Source organism: Aythya fuligula, chromosome 11 (assembly GCF_009819795.1).
Source record: "Aythya fuligula isolate bAytFul2 chromosome 11, bAytFul2.pri, whole genome shotgun sequence".
NCBI lineage: Eukaryota > Metazoa > Chordata > Aves > Anseriformes > Anatidae > Aythya > Aythya fuligula.
In genome coordinates, this window is record NC_045569.1 from 55242 (window position 1) to 75653 (window position 20412).

At 39.6% G+C, this 20412-nt stretch overlaps 1 protein-coding gene across 1 annotated transcript in view; it reads right to left on the minus strand.

The window, feature by feature from the left end:
• The window catches only part of TNFAIP8L3 (TNF alpha induced protein 8 like 3), a 45872-nt gene extending 45403 nt beyond the window's left edge, over positions 1 to 469 (minus strand). The window contains exon 1 of the mRNA XM_032195036.1: positions 260 to 469. Coding sequence (XP_032050927.1) covers positions 260 to 311 — 52 coding nt within the window. The 5' untranslated portion in view covers positions 312 to 469. The remainder of the gene's footprint in view (positions 1 to 259) is intronic.
• Positions 470 to 20412: the final 19943 nt, after the last annotated feature.

Genomic DNA, 20412 nt, shown 5'->3' on the forward strand with positions numbered 1-20412 from the left:
CTGAGTGGGGCAGCGGGACGCTGCTCGCCTCTGCCCGGTGCCTACCCTCCCGAGAGGCCGGGCGGCTGGAGGGGCTGGTGCCGGGCGGCAGCCGCCCGTTCGCCACAGCGGCACCGTCCCCGCGCGCAGCCCCTCGGCACGGCACGGCCGCTGCCGTGCGAAGTGCTCCGAGGCGGCGGCGGCGGTGTGGTGAACCCCTTCCCTCAGTCATACCCCGGCCGGCCGGCAGCGGTCCCGCAGGCAGCATCTCCCCCCTTACCTGCAGGTGAGACCAGCTCGCCTTCGCTGAGCTCCCCGGAGTCCGAGTCCATGCTGCGGGTACCGGCGGGGCGGAGGGACCGAAGCTGGCCGCCGCTGTCAGGAGAGCCCGGAGCGGGGGAGCGAGAGACCAGCGGCGCCTGCTGCCTCCTCCTCTCCTCCCAGCCCGGGCGCTGGGTCGGCGCCACCACATGCAGCCACCCCGCTCAGTGCCATTGGCTGCCAAAGGGGCGCGGAGACGGGCGCGCTCCGGCGAGGGGAGGAGGCAGCGGGGGCGCGGCGGAGAGCCGGGCTCCTCTTGCAGCCTGTTACGCAACTTCGGAACCGCCCGTGCCTCCCTGGCCTCGCGGCTGTGGCCGCGGCCTCGGGCCCGCTGCCGCCTCAGGGACGTGGAGTGGGGCTACCCGGAGGCATCCCGGCGGCTGTGGTCTCCCCTTTGTGGGCTCGGGGTCGGCTCCAGAGGCAGAGCTACGGGGTGTGGGAAGGACCGAAGTGACGGTCCTTCACACGGGCTGTCTTTGCTTGTGGGCATAGCCCCTACCTTCAGTCATTGCTTTCTCTCTTCACAGCTCCCTCCCCTTAATCTCTCTGTTTTCTTTACAATCTGTCATTAGAGCGGTGGAGGCCAGCAGATACATAGCACTCAGCAAATGCCCGGGGGAGTATCGAAGTGAATTTTGGAGCTGCCAGTTCGCTGTTGCTTGCTGGCAACGTTTGGTAAAGGCTATGTCAGGAGATCATTTTGAACTCTGAAAACTTTATAGTTTAGACCACATTGCACACTGCACATGTCCCGCAGGCTACTACAGCCCTGAGCCATCTCCTAATTGAGGTGGTTGAGGACACTTGATCAGTTCTGACAAGCTCGGGTAGGTCTCTGTCCCTGGCTGCTCTTCTACTTTTTTTTTTCTTTTTTTTTTTTTTTTTTTTTTTTCTTCCTACTTCTTTGTTTTTTACCTTAATTCTAATGCAAAAGTCCCAGGAAAGTAGCAAGACAACTTTTCTATCTGGGAACCAAATATCAGCCTAAAACAGGCCTCATAGATTTATCTGAGCCTCGGGTATGCCATGTCATGAGAGCCAGCCAGTGCCCTGTCTGTAGACTACCAGTCTCCAGCCCAGGGAGTAGTAGTAGTAGACCAGTAGACCACAGATCCTCCCTCCCTCCCTCCCTCCCTCCCTCCCTCCTTCCTTCCTTCCTCCCTTCCTTCCTTCCTTCCTCCCTCCCGCCCGCCCGCCCTCCCTCCCTCCTTCCTTCCTTCCTTCCTTCCTTCCTTCCTTCCTTCCTTCCTTCCTTCCTTCCTCTGTAACTGCTCTCAAACATGCACATCTTGGTGCTGCTGGACAAAATAATACCTGGACATTGCTTTGAAGCTGTGTATATGTAGTTATCTATTGTCATCAGACTATGTCTAACATTCTTAATAAAGACTTTCTCTGTTACTGTGTACTGTGACAAAAATAAACAAACAAAAAAAGCAACAACAAAACACACCTGCAACTTTCAACACTGGGACGTCAAAAGTTCTAGAATAACTCTAAAATGGTTATAGAATGGCTCTGGAATACGCCCTGGTATCTTGAATTTAGGCAGTTATCTTGAATTTAGGCAGTTTTCAAGATTTAACTTGGTATAAAAGACTTAGTTTCCATTTGCTTATTTTCTTATTTAGCAAATTTTGACAAAAATCTTCAATGTCTAGAGTGGAAAGTAGATGTAAAACAATTTGGCAAGTTGCTGTCAGATACTGGGTCTGTAGTATTAAGAGAGTGCCTTTGTTTTCAGTTCCATGGAAACAAACTTTGACTTTTGTTTGTAATTGCTTTCATTAAATTTTAAATGGCATTACTGCTGATTACAATCCCATAAGTTAGTATGAGAAATAACATTTAAATTTTAGTGAATCTGTGATTCCATTGTGAGGAAGAACAAATGCAAAATCTGAATTGTTGTGCACAATGTATTGATTACAGGGAATCTACACGCATGATGCAAATGACATAGCAGCAGGAAAACACCTGCTGCTTAACAGTTTAACAGTCACAAAAGTTTAACAGTCACAAAAGATAATCCCAAAGTCTGCACCAAGAACAGAATCTGAAAGCTGGAAAGAGTTCAATCTGTGTCTCTCTTGCTTTCTTTATTTGCTTTTTACCAGTAGGAATTGAAACTAAAATCCCTCCCCAGTAAAAGAAGATGGTGGTTTAAGTGTAATGGGAAGAGTAAGTTTGTATTTAAATTCAATTTATTTTTTGGACTGTCTTGGGTTGTGTGAAATTCTAATGGTAATTTCCAACCTGGACAAATTCTGACTTTCTAATGACAATCAGTGTAATTTGGTAAGCAAAAAACAAAATGGTTGCTGCAGGGGTGTATGTGCAGTGGAGCACATTCTGTCTCTCCAGTAGCCAAGAGGGCTGCCTGGTATGATGTATTCTGTGTCATGTAATGAGCTTAGCACAATGCAGCTGTATCTGCACTTCCAAGATATTATAGGCACTAGCTTTACCCAATTTTCTGTGTGGACTTTTTACTGTAATTGTGCTTACATGTTAAACTCTTAATAGTCTTACTTCTCTAATCATAGTTCAGTTGGTAAAAGGACAGATTGTTTTTCATGATCTTCTGAAACACGGAAGTCTTGGCCTGGGACAGTTAACGTGAAAACTGAATCCCACATATTCTAATTCTTGTCATTTTTATTTATTTATTTATTCTTGTATAAGCAAACCAATAAATATTGTGATGGAAATGGTATAACAGTACTGTATTGCGTCAGACTTGTGATATATACATTGGGCATTCTCATTTCTATGCTGTAATTACTTTCTATTCCACAGCAAATGCTATTTCAATATTACTTTCCCTCTTTATTGCTGGTAATTGTAAAGCAGTCATTGAAGCCTTCAGCTGTAACAGAATGAGTATATTGTTTCATTTCAAAACATATGGTTAGAATTCATTTTTTTTTTCCCTTTTAATGTTGTCTGTCCAGCAGAGTCCAGCACTTGGCTTAACATGTGACCTGGAAAATTCCATATACTTGGATCTTTGAGTTTCATAGTTTCCACTTATTACAATACTAATGCAGAGAGAAACACAAAAGCTTTATTAACAGCAATATATGTACTAGCTAGATGCATATTAAATGCACTAAAAAAAGCTCCACATGGAGAAAGTTGACATTTCATGATTTTTTTTTTCCATTTAGTATAATTTGTGCAATTACATACTCATTGTTATAAGCTAAAGCTCCGACTGTAGCTCTGCGACTGTTTTCTTATTACCAGGGTAGACGTAAAAATTGTTAGGATATTTAGAAATGAGAACACTTTTTTCTCCAGACTCAGTTAATACATTTGCCAGCAGAGCTCTACAAATACAACATACCAGGGGAGCTGGTAACGTAGTCGGCTGCAATGCCCCCTGTGTGGTGGGTATGCCCAGTTACATGATGCTGTCTGTAGCGGCTACATCACAGTATGGCCCCTCCATTCGCATTTCAGCTCCATCTGGTCTTGATCTTCATTCCATATGGAACTTATCTGAAATCCATCTTTGCCTGCTCTTTGTAACTGAGTGCTGGAGATCTGCCTGTGAGAGCTTTTAGGTTTCATGCTTTTTTCACTGTTCTGTCTGTAAATTATGCTTGTATGTTCATACAGATACAGTTTAATTGTATTATAAATACTTAGGTAGCCCAGCTATGATAGCATCTATATCTAATATATTTATTCATACAGGGCTACTGTATGAATAAATGTAAGAATGGTATTATAATGCTTATTATTATTATTTATTTATTTATTTATTTATTCAAGTCAAATGTGAAGCACAGACTTCTACCTGTATATTTTGATCCCTACCTTAAGCCCTATCTGAACTCGTTTTCTGTTTCTGCCTAGTAAAAGACTGGCCAGCTTCCTCTGTGACTTGCTGCTTAACCTTTCCTCCTTCAAACTAGCCTTAAAGCCTATCCCATGAAGCAGTCTCTCATTTCTTTCCGCTATTAAATCACAGACCCTCCTCTCCACTACCATGTTTGTGTTTGACTTGTCTGTTTTAGACTGTGAATACTCATGGGTAGGATTACATCTTTGTTTTGGTTCTAAATATAGGAATGCAAAATCATATTCTTTGATCTCACAGATCACTTTTTAACATTGTTTAAACATTGTGTCTACCCTCGGATGTAGTGTTTCTAAAACTGGTCCCTAAAGTTTTGCTTCACAATTTATGGTATTGTCTTTCATAACCAAGTGTTATTGCTACTGTGTGTTTTCAACAGAGCAGCATCTCCCACAGGCTGGTGTACTCATGAAAAGCACTGTAATAGCTATCATCATTTAATAGATACGTGTGGGTTTGTGAAGGGTAGGTCCTGCCTAACTAACCTGATTTCCTTTTATGATAAGATCACCCGTATGGTGGACCAAGGGAAACCAGCTGATGTGATTTTTTTGGACTTCAGCAAGGCTTTTGACACGGTTTCCCATAGGATCCTACTGGACAAAATGCCCACCATACAGCTAAATAAAAACATCATACGATGGGTGAGCAATTGGCTAACGGGCAGGGCCCAAAGGGTTATGGTAAATGGGGCTGCATCAGGCTGGTGGGCGGTCACCAGTGGGGTCCCTCAAGGCTCCATTTTAGGGCCAGTACTTTTCAATATTTTTATAAACGATCTGGATGTAGGAATAGAAGGTATTTTGAGCAAGTTCGCTGATGACACCAAACTTGGAGGAGTTGTGGACTCGAATGAGGGTGGAAAGGCCTTGCAGAGGGATCTGGATAGGTTGGAGAGCTGGGCGATCACCAACCGCATGAAGTTCAATAAGAGCAAGTGCCGGGTCCTGCACCTGGGACGGGGAAACCCTGGCTGCATGTACAGACTGGGCGATGAGACGCTGGAGAGCAGCCTAGAAGAGAGGGATCTGGGGGTCGTGGTAGACAGCAAGTTGAATATGAGCCAGCAGTGTGCCCTGGCAGCCAGGAGGGCCAACCGTGTCCTGGGGTGCATCAAGCACGGCATCGCTAGTAGGTCAAGGGAGGTGATTGTCCCGCTCTACTCTGCGCTGGTGCGGCCTCACCTCGAGTACTGTGTGCAGTTCTGGGCACCACAGTATAAAAAGGACATGAAACTGTTGGAGAGTGTCCAGAGGAGGGCTACGAAGATGGTGAAAGGCCTGGAGGGGAAGACGTATGAAGAACGGCTGAGGTCACTGGGCCTGTTCAGCCTGAAGAAGAGGAGGCTGAGGGGAGACCTCATCACAGTCTGCAACTTCCTCGTAAGGGGGTGTCGAGAGGCAGGAGACCTTTTTTCCATTAACACCAGTGACAGGACCCGCGGGAACGGGGTTAAGCTGAGGCAGGGGAAATTTAGGCTTGACATCAGGAGGGGGTTCTTCACAGAGAGGGTGGTTGCACACTGGAACAGGCTCCCCAGGGAAGTGGTCACTGCACCGAGCCTGTCTGAATTTAAGAAGAGATTGGACTGTGCACTTAGTCACATGGTCTGAACTTTTGGGTAGACCTGTGCGGTGTCAAGAGTTGGACTTGATGATCCTTAAGGGTCCCTTCCAACTCAGGATATTCTATGATTCTATGATTCTATGTATGCTGACATCACAAAGAAACCTTGGCCACATCAAACATGGTACTACCCTGGCAGCTCTCTGCAATGTGCCGTCAAGGAACACCGCCAGCTATGTAGCAGGGCCCGGCGAGCTCCATACTTGTCATCATTCAGGCTCCATTCCAGGCATTACCCTGGAGCCACCTGGCAATAAAGATCTTTTGCCAATTCTCAGGGGTTGTGTGAATGCTTCTTTCCCATCCCCTAGCCCTTGAGGTGTCAGCCCTTCAGTGCAGAGCCTCGAAGAAGAGCACATGCTCCCTTTGGGCTGCTGCGCTGAGGTGGCAGGAGGAGTCCCCAAGGACCACCATGTGCCTTTAGCATTTGTGAAAATAAACTGAGGGGTGAAAATAGTGGTGTGTAAGCGATTATAGGTGTCTAATTTCTTATATTAGGAGTGAGATTCCATGTCTAAGTGGTAATGACAGACATGGAGAAGACTGAGGTACTCAGCAACTTCTTTGCCTCTGCCTGCACTGGTAGACAGGCTCCCCAAGTCTTTCATTTCCCTGAACCCGTAGATGGAGGCTGGGGGTCAAAGTCCCACCCACAGTAAGTGAAGAGCAGGTTCAAGACCACCTAATGAATCTAAACAGGTACAGGTCTATGAGGCCTGATGACATGAATCCCAGGGTCCTGAGGGAACTGACTGATGATGTTGCCAAGCCTCTCTCCATCATAGTTGAAAAGTCCTGGCAGTCGGGCGATGTCACTGTTGAGTGGAAAAATGGAAACGTCATGCCCCTACTCTTCAATAGTTAAAACAAAGAACTGAACAAAGAGCACTACTCTTTAACAATTAAAACAATTAGGAGACATTTATTCTCAGAAAGAGTGGTCAGGCACTGGGACGGGTTGCCCAGGGAGGTGGTGGAGTCACCGTCCCTGGGGGTGTTCAAGGAAAGGTTGGATGTGGTGCTTGGGGACATGGTTTGGTGGGTGACATTGGTGGTAGGGGGATGGTTGGGCCAGATGATCTTGAAGGGCTTTTCCAACCTTAATCTTTCTATGATTCTAAGAGCTGAGGAAGAGCTGAGGAAGCAGTCAGAGACTGAGACTGCAGCCTGGAGCTAAACTATACTGTGATATTTTTGGTGTATGAAATTTAAAGCAAGGACTGAAATTTAGCTTCAGTGATCCCAAAAGAAATAAAATAGATTTAAAAAAAACATACTCTTGTCCAATTTATAATCATGCTGAAATGCATTACTCTTGGTAGGTTACCCTTGGTAGGTAGGGAAAGGATAATTTTGTCAAGTGCTGGTATTTTTAACCTGTTTAAAACAGGCTGTGACTGTGAGTTAACTAGTACAGAAAAGTTTGTTAGGAACAGTAAGAAACTGACCTACCTAAGAAATCTGATCCAAATTTTGACTGTTTGTACTAAGAGAGAAAGAAGGACTTTTCTCATTGTGCTGATGCAACACAGTGCAAAGAAGGCAACATTCAAAGAAGGTGTAGTTAACTTGGGAGGCAAGCTTGCTAACATCTATATTTTGGGTTAGAAGACCAGCACAATTTGATTAGTGCCCGCTTTTTGTCTTTTTTGTTTTTACCTCCTTCTTCCCTAAAGTAGTAAGTTATTCTTATTCTGTTTCCTTTCACCTTATAGAAACAAGACTCCCATCAGAGCTGAATGGCATAAATGTTCATGTCCAGACTGTCCGTAACAGTGTTACTTTTCTACTCCACTAAGTAGAAAATAGGATTTTGCTTGTAGAATATGGTTTTCCATATTGAGCATTAATTAGAATTGCCTGAGCATTTTGTAGTCTTGTACTACTTTAGTGATTATTGTTATTTTAAAGATACTTTACTGCTCTTTTGGGGATAGCAATTTGTCCTGTGCTTAGAAGGATGCCCAGCTGACAAATTGTGTATGCAATTTGCTATAGATTACAATGTTATGAATGCAAGAATTTGCAATTCTAAGCAATGAAGGAAATGAAAGCAGTCTTCTAGAAGTGAAAATGCACCTGTTAATTCTGTTGGTGGAAAAATTCTTCTGAGGAAATCATGTAGAAATTTAATGGGTAAGGCCATGATCTTCTCTTGTTTTAATGAGCAGGGAGTGAGGCATTATTATTTCAAAGCTCTAATAAATTAGTTGCTTATTTTACCTGTAATTTTAAATTCCATTACAGGTAAGACTCTAATAATATTAAAGGATAAGACCAGTTAGCCAAAACATGAATCTTCTCCCTCCTTTCTCTGTTCTGCACTGGCAAAATGAAGGTTTTTTTTTTTTTTTTTTTTTTTTTTTTTTGTAGGAGTCACTGTAAAGTACAGGATATATGAGGGAATTGGCTTTATTTTTTTTTTTATTTTATTTTTTTTTACTTTTTTGGGGGTGTGGGAGGGTTCTGATGCTATCTAGAGAAAGATAGTGGACAGCTGCCAGCTGAAACCACTTTCCCCTCTACTACTCTATCTGGAAATTACTTAATTACTTTTCATTCTTGGGGTGGTCAACGAAGTTATTCTAACATCCCATTCTTTTTCTTTCCATGTTTTGTTGGATTGTGTTATTACTTACCAGAGCTGATTATCTGATTGCTACATTTAAGTATTTGACCATGGCTAAGATGCAAGTAAAATAGAGCTAAAACAGCATCAGATGCTGCTTGTTACTGAGCTATGTTTCAGTAGGCTTTGAAAGTGTTTTCAGCTTCTAGTCTGTAAGATGGGTCATCCTTGTTTTCATCCCTGTTTTCAGATTATGTGTAGGAGGAGGATTCCACAACTTCATGATACTCTGAGAAAGCAGAGAAAATCTTGTTGCTAGGAAACTGAGGTGGACCTACACCATGCTGTCTCTTCAGGGTGTTTTTGTAGTTAGCATCAGTTATTTCATTAACGTGTCCAGTTCTGTTCTTTGTGCAAATATCCACATAGTTTATGATTATGACTTTTGTGGTATATATAAGTGCCTAACAAATTATTTTTATATATTTTTTTTCTGTTTTTCTTTTTTCTCCTCTCCAACACAGAAAGAACAACCCATCGTACACTTCATAATGTGGTGTTTTGAAGGCTAATATTTATTCACATCCTAGTGTTGCCTAGACACCCTAAATTGTTAGGATCTGGTAGGTCATGCTTTCTTACAAATGGAAAACACCAAGGCCCACAAAGAGCTGCACATTTAATTTAGTAGAATTTTTCAAATCAGGTATTATTAGGAAAAGTCTTAAAGTATACGGTGTTTTGCACCTGACTAGATCTGGTGCTCCTTTATGCTGGATATTGTGACTCCTGTTTTAGAGCCATATGACTTATTTAGACATTGGAAAAATAATGGACTTCAATTCAGGAGTGATATACCTGTGACTGAAGAAGTGAAACAGCAGCTGAGATCAGTCTTGGTACAGAACTTCTGTTAAACACTGTAGTACCCTTTGGACTAAAGGGAATCATATTTTGCAATCTATGATTGTCTCTCGGATTTTTTTTATTTTTTATTTTTGGAACAGTTCACTAAAATCCACGGAATTGGCTGTAAGTGATGGTTTCTGTAGAGCTTGATGTGATGTTTAGGACAGTATGGAAACATCCTCATCTGACAGTGTGTGCCCATTACTTCACGACCATTTTCAAGAGCATGGAAAAAGGCATTCTGCTAGCCACCTACCTATAAATAAGAAAATATCATCAAGCGAGACATAATATTGCATTTTATGGGTAGTTTTAGGAACATGCAACACAGACAATTGGATTACATGTAGTCCTACAACATTCCCAGTAAAGAGAATGAAATTACTTAGAAACTTGCTGTCCAGACCACTTCCAGGTGAATTATTTTTCTTGCACACATGTTTGAGGGACTCTGTACCCATAAATACAATATATAAATGCCTTGAATTCAACTTGGACTGTACTGATTTGTCTGTAGATATATAGCCCTGCATCCTTTACTTTTGTATGACTAAACTTTTGGATTATAGCTGTTGGGGCCTCTGTGCTTTGCAGCTAAGGTAGCAGGGCTGGAAGGCTTGAGAATATGCATAAAGGGCCTTTTTGGTACTGCTGGGATCTTGAAGGAAACAATTTAAAGGACTGTGATAAATTCCCCAGTCTCTCAGTGAACAACAGACTATTTACTCTTAGCAACCCCTAAACAAAGGAAACCTATCGCACTGTGTCCTTCTTTTTATTTTTATTTTTATTTTTATTTTTATTTTTATTTTTATTTTTATTTTTATTTTTATTTTTATTTTTATTTTTATTTTTATTTTTATTTTTATTTTTATTATTTTTATTTTTATTTTTATTTTTATTTTTATTTTATTTATTTATTTATTTATTTTAAGTAGAGCTGCTCCTGCAATCATGATGGCTCTGTGTTTTTAGGCAGAATCATTTCTTCATCTGACAACTCCATTTTTTCCTTAACAGATGATTTTATGGAAAAACTTGGATTAGACATGGAAAGTCTGTGCTTTAGTATGACTTGAATATGAAAAAAAAAAAACAATCTTGAACTAAAAAAGGTCTAAAGCAGACCTATAGAGCTTTTCAGCATGCAGTGAATCATTCTAAGGATGAAATCTTGGTATCTACGTTGAATGAACACTTTGAGAGTTCAGCGTGGCCTCCATCTCATTTCGGAGGTGTAAAAGCAACACACAGAGATGATGACTTCATGTTGCTCAAGTAGGATGACTGAAGCCCTCTTTCCCTCACATTTCATGCATTAATCTGTGGATGCACTGTGAGGGAGTCTCTTAGTTTTCATGACATCTGATCAGTTGAGATAAAAACTAACGGTCTGGGTCGTATTACCATGTCACCTAAGCCAGTGGTGGTGAAGCGACAGGGAAGGAAAGACTCGCTGGTAGATTTTCTATTATCAAGGCTCCCTTGAGTGCAGAACATCATTGCAAAGCCCTTGGACTGGGAGAAATGCTGCATTCTTGCTTTGGCCTTGTGTGCTCCATCTGGCTCATGACTAGTGGAGGAGCATGTGGAGTTTCCTGCATTACACTCCCAGTGTATTTTGCTCAATGGTGAGGCAGGGAGGGCAGGGTGCTGTGTTAATCTCAATTTATTTGCTCGTGGCTCTGAAAGAGCACATCCTAAGGAATGGTATTTGGTTAAAACCTGATGAACTCTGAACAACTTCAGTAGGTGAAAGTGCTCTGGGAGGTGGATATTGAACTAGAACAAGTATTGTAAGATTAGTGTTTGCATATGACAGTAGAAGAATGCCATCAGCTGTTTTGACACATACTTGGAAAGAGAAATCTTGACTATTGAGTCTTGCTTATTAGGTTCTCTTCTGCTGCTGATGTCTGGGTGTCTGGGGAAAAGAGAAGTGTTTGTTACTTATCTGCTGCTATGAGTGTAATTTGTGTGAGGGAAACAAAGAGATCGTGACTACTGTTTCTGCTATTTCAGTGCAAAGAAATCCTAATGTCCTTTCTGAAGTGAAGGAAAATACCTGGAATTCCTGGCTTTCCTCCCTGCTCCATGCCAAAGACCTATAGTGAGTGAGGTGGGGCTTGATGACAGAACTGCAGTGCAGAAACTTAACACTAATATGCTTGAAGTCTCGAATTGCTTTCACTGCATGATGGCTTGCTTTACTCTTTCACTGCTTAATTTGTTAAAGATATACAAAGAAAAGGACCTATAAAACAATTATACAATGCATTGCATTACAACAGTGTTACAATTAACTAGTGCAGCATCTATGGTTGCCAGTCAGCCTGAACAGTCTGTAACAGGAAAACTATTTTAGGATTATAGGATATTTCAGGTTGGAAGGCACCTCTGGAGGTCAAGCACTCCATTGTCCTGCTCAAAGCAGAACTATGCCAAAGCTTCGTCTATGCTAAAGACAGAGGTTGTAATGTTTGTCAGAGGGGCATGTTATGCCCCTGTTTTGGGGAGGGGGAAAAATAGACAAGAAGTTGTAAGCAGGGGAGAATGAGTTCCATTATCTGCAAGGCAATTTCAAGTCAAAGATAACAACCCAGCCATTACTATAACTTTTCTACCAAGCATCTTGTCAGATTAAAATTACAGTGTCTGGTGGATCTGAAATGAATACCAAATAAAGATCCACGCACAGCAGGGGCTGAGCATTTCCCACTTTGAGGCAAGCAACTAGAAGCAGAGGCTCAGCATCTCATCAGAAGCACCGAATACCACAAAGGAATTGCCTTTTGGCAGAGGAACAGTGCTGATGTGGAACACTCATGGCCTGGTATGATTTGATTGGCAGCACGTGAGCAAAGTCAGATTCTGAATGGATCTGAACACTGTGTGTTTCAGAATGTGAAAATCCAAGCCCTCTTTCTCTGTGCAAGGCTAAGAAGCCCAGTTCATTACTGAGATATAACAACGTACAATGTTCTTATATAACAATGTTTCAGCTCTGTATCAACAGTTAAATGTGTGGCAAATTGAGTCACTGTAGATTCATTGTGGATAGAACAAGCCTAAGGGCAGATCAGCTGCTACAACAGGTGCGATAATGAAAGAATATGAAGGAAAGTGTGAAGACATCAAAAAGTCTGCAAACTTCAATGTTTCAGGAGAACATCGGTGTCCAAAGCAACCATACTGGTTGATTAGGTAAAGAAATAAAATTCACATGACTTTAAAGGACAATGAACTGTGATTGCACCCCATAATTACCAAGAAATCATGCACAACAAACCTCAGTCCTTTTAATGAGACCACATGTCCCTATAAAGCCTGTTTAGGGCTTTGGTAAAGTCAGTCAGGTACTAACATGCACTTCTAATGGGATAGTATGAAGAGAAAGAGAAAAAGAGAAAGATATATAGCAGGTGATGATGTCCTGGAATTAAAAGGAATTAAAAATGTTTTTAAAAAATGTTTTATCTGGGGTAATGGTAGACCTGGCTAATCCTTTTTTTTTTTTTTTTTTTTTTTTTTTTTTTTTTTTTTTTTTTACTGAAGGACTAAGTATTCTTTGTTCTAATGAGTTCTAGGAGTGCAGGAATTCTAATGAGCAGCATTTAACTACATAAAGGAGGCATGGAGCCTGTGGTGTTGCTGTCACCTCCCCACAGCATCATGGAGTAGGAATAAGGACTGATCCAAATGTTCAGCTGAGACACTGGTGCAATCAAATCCTGATGCAAACTACAGGAAATAGTAGAGATGCAAACCTTGGTTAACTGGTAATGTAGCTTTTTAATTTTTTTCCAAAGTTAAGGATGGACTTTAGAGGTAGAAGTGAAAATATATACTCTTGCATTTCTACAATTACCATTGTAGAGAAAACAGGATCACGATGAACACTAGTCCAACTTACTGTAGGAAAACAGGTTCAGTTCAGGAAGTGGACTTTTGTTTAAATGAGATATTCTTGTTATTGAAAAATACATACTGTATGAAAAGGTAACCTTATGAAGCATTGGACAAAGCATATGTAGGCTGGATTTAAGCAGGCCATTTGTTATATCCCTGTCACATGCTGTGATAAAATGAATCCTGAAATACCTTCTATAATGACTCATCTGATATTAAGATGTGTCAGTATTCATAAACAATGCTGTTCATCTTCTATGTGTATGTGCATGTGTAAGAGGTGTAGGTGGAAGCTGAAGTTTTGGTTATGATGACTCAGCCTTTATTCACTGTTTCTCTTTTTTTCTGATTTATGAAGAAATTCTCTCCTTTCCTGTGCCCTTAGATAGGTGAAGTTCCAGGAAAAAATGTAAAAAATATAGGGTTGAGTGAGAAATGTAATGTTTCCTGGAATAATCCTGAAATTGTTCCAGATACTTCATCGTTAAAAATTCAACCTCCTGCCTGTTATAGGCAGTGGTCTGTTTTTGTTTGGCTCTTGTTTTCTCACTCCCTTTATTAATCTACTCAAGATAATGGGGAATTTTTACCTACCCTCTTTGTCAGATTTTACCTGTTATTATTAAAGTGCTTTTGTAGGTATAATTCAAGAGAAATATGCCTTTTATGAGTTTAATATTCTCAAAATTGGTATTCTCATTTTGCTTTATTGCCAGACTACTTTGGTAAACTGGTAACCAACTGGGGTACAATGCAGAGTGCTTATGTAAAAAATGTAGGGAAAAGAGCAAATAGTTTTGTTAGTACCTTACATCTTGGTTTTTAAATTGCTTGGTCTATCCAATTTTCCAGCACTTTTTTCTTATACGGAGCAGCATTGTTTATAACTTCAAGTCTTTAATTTTTATAATCTACCAGCTGATAAAAATCTCCTTGAATGAAGTATGTACAAATGTGTGTTATCTCATAATAGGACTAAATTGAGACAATGAGTGTTCATACTTAAAAATTGTATTGGACTTGCACATTGCATATGCTAAATTTAGCCAGAAGGTGGAGGGCTGTACTAGTGGCTTAAAACTGTAATTTGGCTATTCACGGCAGACACAAACTGGCTGAAAGTTTTTATAGTTTTGATGCTTCATATTATTTACAAAGTAAAACTGATATTTTAAGAGAGTTCTTGTTATGATTATTTGGACTACATTTTCTTCACAATGATTTATAGCTCTGTTTGTGACTTGTAAACCTTTGTGGGTGCTGGTATTAGCAGCCCTTAGAAACCAAGTAATTGTTGCACGGTCAAGGTGTGGGGGACTCCGCGTTTCTTTCTAACATCATCACAACTCAGAGGTCCATAGCAGAAATATATCTGATAAGCTTGACACAAAGCGAGGGTACATGGCCTTTTTTTGTTTCAATTCTGAACAGTGTAATTTACCATGATAAATGAGGTTTCCATGTACACCATGTAGGATGTGGATTGGTAACAGAACTGAGCTGACATCATGTCACTGGAAAAAGCAGGCCTGGCTGTCCTGTCCTCAGCCTCTCTGTATATGCTGAAGCTTGGCTTTTGTCCTTATTGACACTGTGCTGTCCGATTCAGACCCACCCTCTTCTCCCAAAAGCCAGTGAAGAGAGCTAAACTGACAGAAATATAACTTGCCAAAACAAGCGAATAGGTCTATGCTGTCTTAGTTCCTTGAACAATTTAACATGAGATGTACACCAGCAGATGCAGTTCTCCTGTAATGAAAGGTGACTTGTTGTGCACAGCTTCTCAAGAACATTGTTATACCTGGTCAAATGGAGACGTGTTGAAACAGTATCTATTAAGGCACAATTGGCCTAGTAATTTCTCTTATCTCTTCTTTATTTTGTTATCTGCTTACTCCTTAAATGGCTAAAATAACTTCAGTACAGAAACCTAGACAAGCTTACAGCCTAAGCAGTGACAATGGCCGTGAGGAAAGAGGTGCTTGTGTCAAGTGCTGTTGGCACATGAATGGACTAGGGCTGCCATTTTTTCCTTTGCCAATTTTCATTCCGTTCTGACCTCTTGCACTTCAGGGAACAGGAGGAACAGAAGCAAACTGTGCACGATACCCCCCAGGTTTTCCCCTTTTCTTCTCTACAATGAGTGTGCTGGACTATCTCCCTCTGTTTCATTTTAGCTGCTGAGGCAACCCAGCATGACTTTTCCCTGGCTGCCTACCATCTGCCTGTACTCTTCTCCTTTTGTTCCTCTTTAAAAAAAGCTCAATTCTGCAAGGCAGTAAGATTCTGCAGTGAAATCCTGAACATCTACGTATCCTACTGATATTTAGGGCAAATGATTTATCCAAAACAGTTAAAGAGTTAGCATCTAAAGAGAAAGTTACATGACTTGTAATACAGCTATGCAAGCAATGTGAGCTCAGTTTGAGTCATGTTTTTCATAGCCTTGTAATGATGTCCTAATGAATATTTATCATTATTTGTGAGACGCTATTTTCAGCAGTTGTGTATTATAGTAACAGCTGACAAAATGTTCGTTTTAGTTTGTAATGAAATTGTCTCTATTTTAGCTGTTTATTATGATGGGGATGTCACTCCCGTTGCATTGCCTGCCATAGTAACACAGCTGAATTATTGGCAGAGTAGCAAGTTTAAAAGTATATCTGATTATTTATTTATTTATTTTTCCTCCCAGATGAAGGTCTCCCAGTGGAAATGTTAATACTTCAGACTGGTAGCAGAGGAGAACAAAGTCCAGTAAGGTTTGACAGTTTTTTTAACTTATTTTTATTTATTTATTTATTATTATTATTATTATTATTAGTCTAAGAGAATTTCCTATTTTTTTCCAAGCTTTTGCTTTTAGTATTAGTTGCTAAAATAAAACTGTTTCAGTAATGAGCAATACAAAGGTATTCTTTGATGAAGTTCAATTGCATTAGATCTGTATCAACTTTAAATCAGTTCAAATCATCTATAAAGTAAGTAGTGCAATAAAGAATGCTTGCTAGCATTTTTTTTTATGTCACAAGAAAATTCTATGTACTGTTTGTGTCATAAAGTTGTAATTTATTTTGAATGATAACCAAGCCCATGACTCATGGGTCAGACTGTTTTTCACCTTCCCTGTATCATTGCTACACTGGATTGATCAATCCAGAGATCTGGTGACTAGCACTCATTCTGTACATCCATGGCCCAAAGCTCTCAGTTGTTCTCCAGTCTCTTCTACTTCCTTCAGACCCAGACAGTGCATTAATTCAGGCAATTTCATTATTATACAATACATTGCTTAGTTTTACACTTGTTAAAAATATGTTTGAAACTAATAAAAAAACCCTTTAATGTTCTCTTGCTCCTTACATTTTAAATTAACTTGCTGTATTTTCTTTCAGTCACATTAGATACTTCAAAAAACAAACAAACAAACAAAAAAACCCCTAAACATTCATTTTGGTAAATATCTGTTAAAATAAGTGTCTACAGAGGCTGCTTATTAGTAATAGCTATTGTACTTTAAAGCCAAGTATGCTTTAAGGCAACATACTGCACTGATTTCACTGCTACATTTTTATTATATCTGACACAGTAGTATAAATGTAAGTTTTTACCTTTTAAGGTAATTATTGATAGTGTCTTCAGGCATTACAACACATGAAACAAGGATGAGCTTCTGCCAAAGAGGTAGTGATCTAATTCAGTGAAATATTGCTCAATTTTCCACTCTGTTTTATGGAGGAAAAAAAATTTAAAGTTACTTTTAAGTGTAATGATGTTTCTTCTGCAGTTATTCATTCTGTTGGTCTGAAAAGTAAGGCTTTTTCAGAAAATAAAATCTGAAATACTATGACTTGCCTTATTCCTTGGAGTATCATTCAGATGGCAAATGCTTTGTTACCTCATGACAAATTTGTTTTAAAAAACGCTAGTCCACTAGTCAGTATTTTTTATACCAACCCAAGGTTCTGGTGCTAAAGTTGGCATGAATGGCAACAGTACAGTGCAAATGCTTCAAGTGTTTATTCTGTTTCCTTTAAAATCTACAGTGGTTATTTTGGTAAGGACATTTCATTTAATTTGGCACACAACCTTGGGTTTCAGCTACTAATGCAATTCTTCCAGATTTCATCAGTGAATTATGCTTGTAGTTTTATAGTAACATTTAGGAATCTGGTTAAGCTGCTCTTTTTTTTTTTTTTTTTTTTTTTTTTTTTTTTTACCATGTTTTAAATTTTAAAAAAATTTGTGTTAGTCTGGAAACTTTTTTTACACCCATCTTTTTTTTTTTTTTTTTTTTTTTTTTTTTTTTTTTTTTTCTCTCTCCCCTAAACTGTGAAATAAAACAGAGTGGAAATGTTCATTAAAGTAGAGGCTTCAACCTAAGTTTCTGCCAACAGAAAGAACAGCTTTAAATAAACCAATCTTACTTTTGGGATCAGTCTCTCCCTTCTGTCAAATAATGCTGTTGGCCTGTGGATACTTTCTTGGCAGAAAATAGCTTCTGGGGAAGATGTTCAGTTTCAGCAAATGGCATTTCCAGATGAAAAAATATTTTATTAGGAATTCCCAACCAGCTCTACAAATACAATGTTACATTGACTTAATGGTGTATGATGGATTAAACGATAAGCTTGTCTTTACAGTGTTAATTTCAAAGCTTCAAATAAAAGCTCTCCAAAGTTCAGCCTCAAATACATATACTCATTGAAATTTGAGTGGAAAAGCAATGATTGATTCCACCCTTGGCCAATCTCCCTTTTGTAAAAAATGGAGAACAAGTGCTGATTTTGCCATAGGAAATAGTGCTGCAAATGGGTGTTGGCTCTTAAAAGAAAATATCTGGAATGTTTTGGAACTGGATCCCATTTATCATTCACTAATTCCAGGGAGTTAGCAGGGAGAAAGTATTTCCTATTTGTTCTGCGTAACAGACTGTTAAGTACCTAAGTTTGTCACTGCAGCTAGTATAGCACTACATCTGTTTTTTTCTTACATCCTCAATTTAGAAATAGAAACCCAGCTGGTACTGTAATGAAGGGAGAGGGTTGTGCTGGTATTTTTAATTATTAAAAGACACATTGTAGAATACTTAAGTTAAAGCAGGAACATTGTTTCAAAATGATTGTCCTGTAAAAGTATTCAGAAAGTGTTAATAATATAATACAGCACACAAGAACAGGTGTCCCACGGCAAAGTCTAAATAAAACTGGAAAAAATTATCATCCAGTTTTCTAACATGCAGCAATGGAAACTCTGTTCTACATACAGGGGCTCAAGTTTGGATACTGACATTCCCTCCTCTCCCCTCCATTAATGAACAGAGAAGAAAATAACACTAAAAATAGAAACAGGTTAACAAAAACAAAACAAAACAACAACAAAAAACAAAACTCAATTAATGTGTTCATTTTTATCCTGTAGCAGAGTTTCATTTTCTGATCCGTGTTCTTTGCATAATTGCCATTGAATTTTGATCACTTTTAATCTTTGAAGCACAACCGTCAATTGCCTAAATGCATTGTATGAAAGGATGCAATGTAATCCCAGGGCCAGTTCCAGAACAGTGTTACTTTGATCTTTCCCCGGGACATTATTCTGTCACTAATGTTTTATCTTAATTAAATTGTTTGAACCCAATAAGGCTTGGAAGATCAGAAAAGTGATTTCATGTTTGGCCTGTTCTGTTTTAAGAAAGAAGAGAAAACAGGATCAAATCAAGTCCACTGTATCCAGTCCCGGAAAAAATTGTGAGTAGTATTACACATAATAGCTTTGTAAATCTACAGGTTTTCATCTTCTTCAGAGATCAGAAATAAATCCATACTGTATATTTATCATCTAAATCTCTTCTTCTTGACTTATTCCAAGGCAGCAGTGTCACAACACAGTGCATAAGAAGAGTTGCCAAAATAAGTCCTTTCTTCTTTTTTATGTGTAGATCTTTGTCAACTGGTTGATCTGATGTGCATGTGTAAGCATGTGCATTTGTGGGTGGAGAAGCAACAAACCAATGACTGCTCTCAGGTCAGAGCTGTCTCTGAAATGCAGGAAGTCTTTCATATGAGTTTCATTTTTTCAGGTGAATTAATAAAATATGTATATAAGTTGCTGAATTACTCCCAGCTGACCAGTTATTTTGCTGCCCAGTAGGTAACGAGAGTTGATTTAATGTTTCTGGCCTCTATATCAAAGTAATTGTTGCGTATCAGCCCTTTTGGACTTGCAGGTCAAGAAAGTGTGTTTAATTTGGCACTTCATAATAAATTCTTCTTTACCTATAACAGTCTAGGATATCAGAATTATACAGTTTGTCTTCTACTTCATGGATTGTCTAACTAGACATTAGTCTGAGAATCTGGTATTTCAACTGTATTTGGTAGGCAGGAAAATGCCGTGGTGACTGTGTTGTGATGACTGACCAAACAACAAATACCTTTAAGTAGATTATTCAGGAATGTAATTTAAAGATTTTATATTTTAAAATTGACCTTATAAAGATTTTGTTTTTATAACAAAGTTTGTTGGAGTTTTACCCTCCAGTCCTTCCAAAATTATGATTCCTTTTGTGAGTGCCAAGTATTAGTTGTTCTTCCTTCCTAAAATAGGTTTTAATTGCATTTGAGTCTTAGGGAAAGTGTTGTTGAATAGGGCTTGGGAAAGGACAGATTCAGGCTAACTAAAAGATAGGCATGGCTGAGCAGCATATATCTAATGCACACGTGATTTACCCCTCGAGTATGTTGCAAAATTGATTTTACACAACTTTAATAAAGCAGTAATTAAGGCTTTATTATATACTTTTTATGGTAAATAACAAGATTAGATTGTATGATTTTTAACAGCTCTTAGTCAGTATTTAAGTATTAGTCAATTAACACAATGATTTAAAAGAATTTGTTACAATAGAAACAGTTAAAGATCTGAGAATGGTAAAGGTCTTCGTGAGACTTACTGCGGGGTCTCATGGTGCGGGGTGGGTGTTCTGTACTAAGTCAAATGCTTCTAAGGTTCCCCCTTCTTGTCAACATTTGTCTGCAGCCAAGCTTTGTTCCTCAAGGAATCTGCTTCCTCTGAGGGATACCTTATGTTTATGAAAGTCAACAAGGGGGGAAGTGCCAAGTCATGCACCTGGGAATGAATAACCTCATGCACCAGTATAGGCTGGGGGCTGCCCAGCTGGAGAGCAGCCTTGTAGAAAAGGACCTGGGCTCAGTAAAGTGCCCTTGCTGCA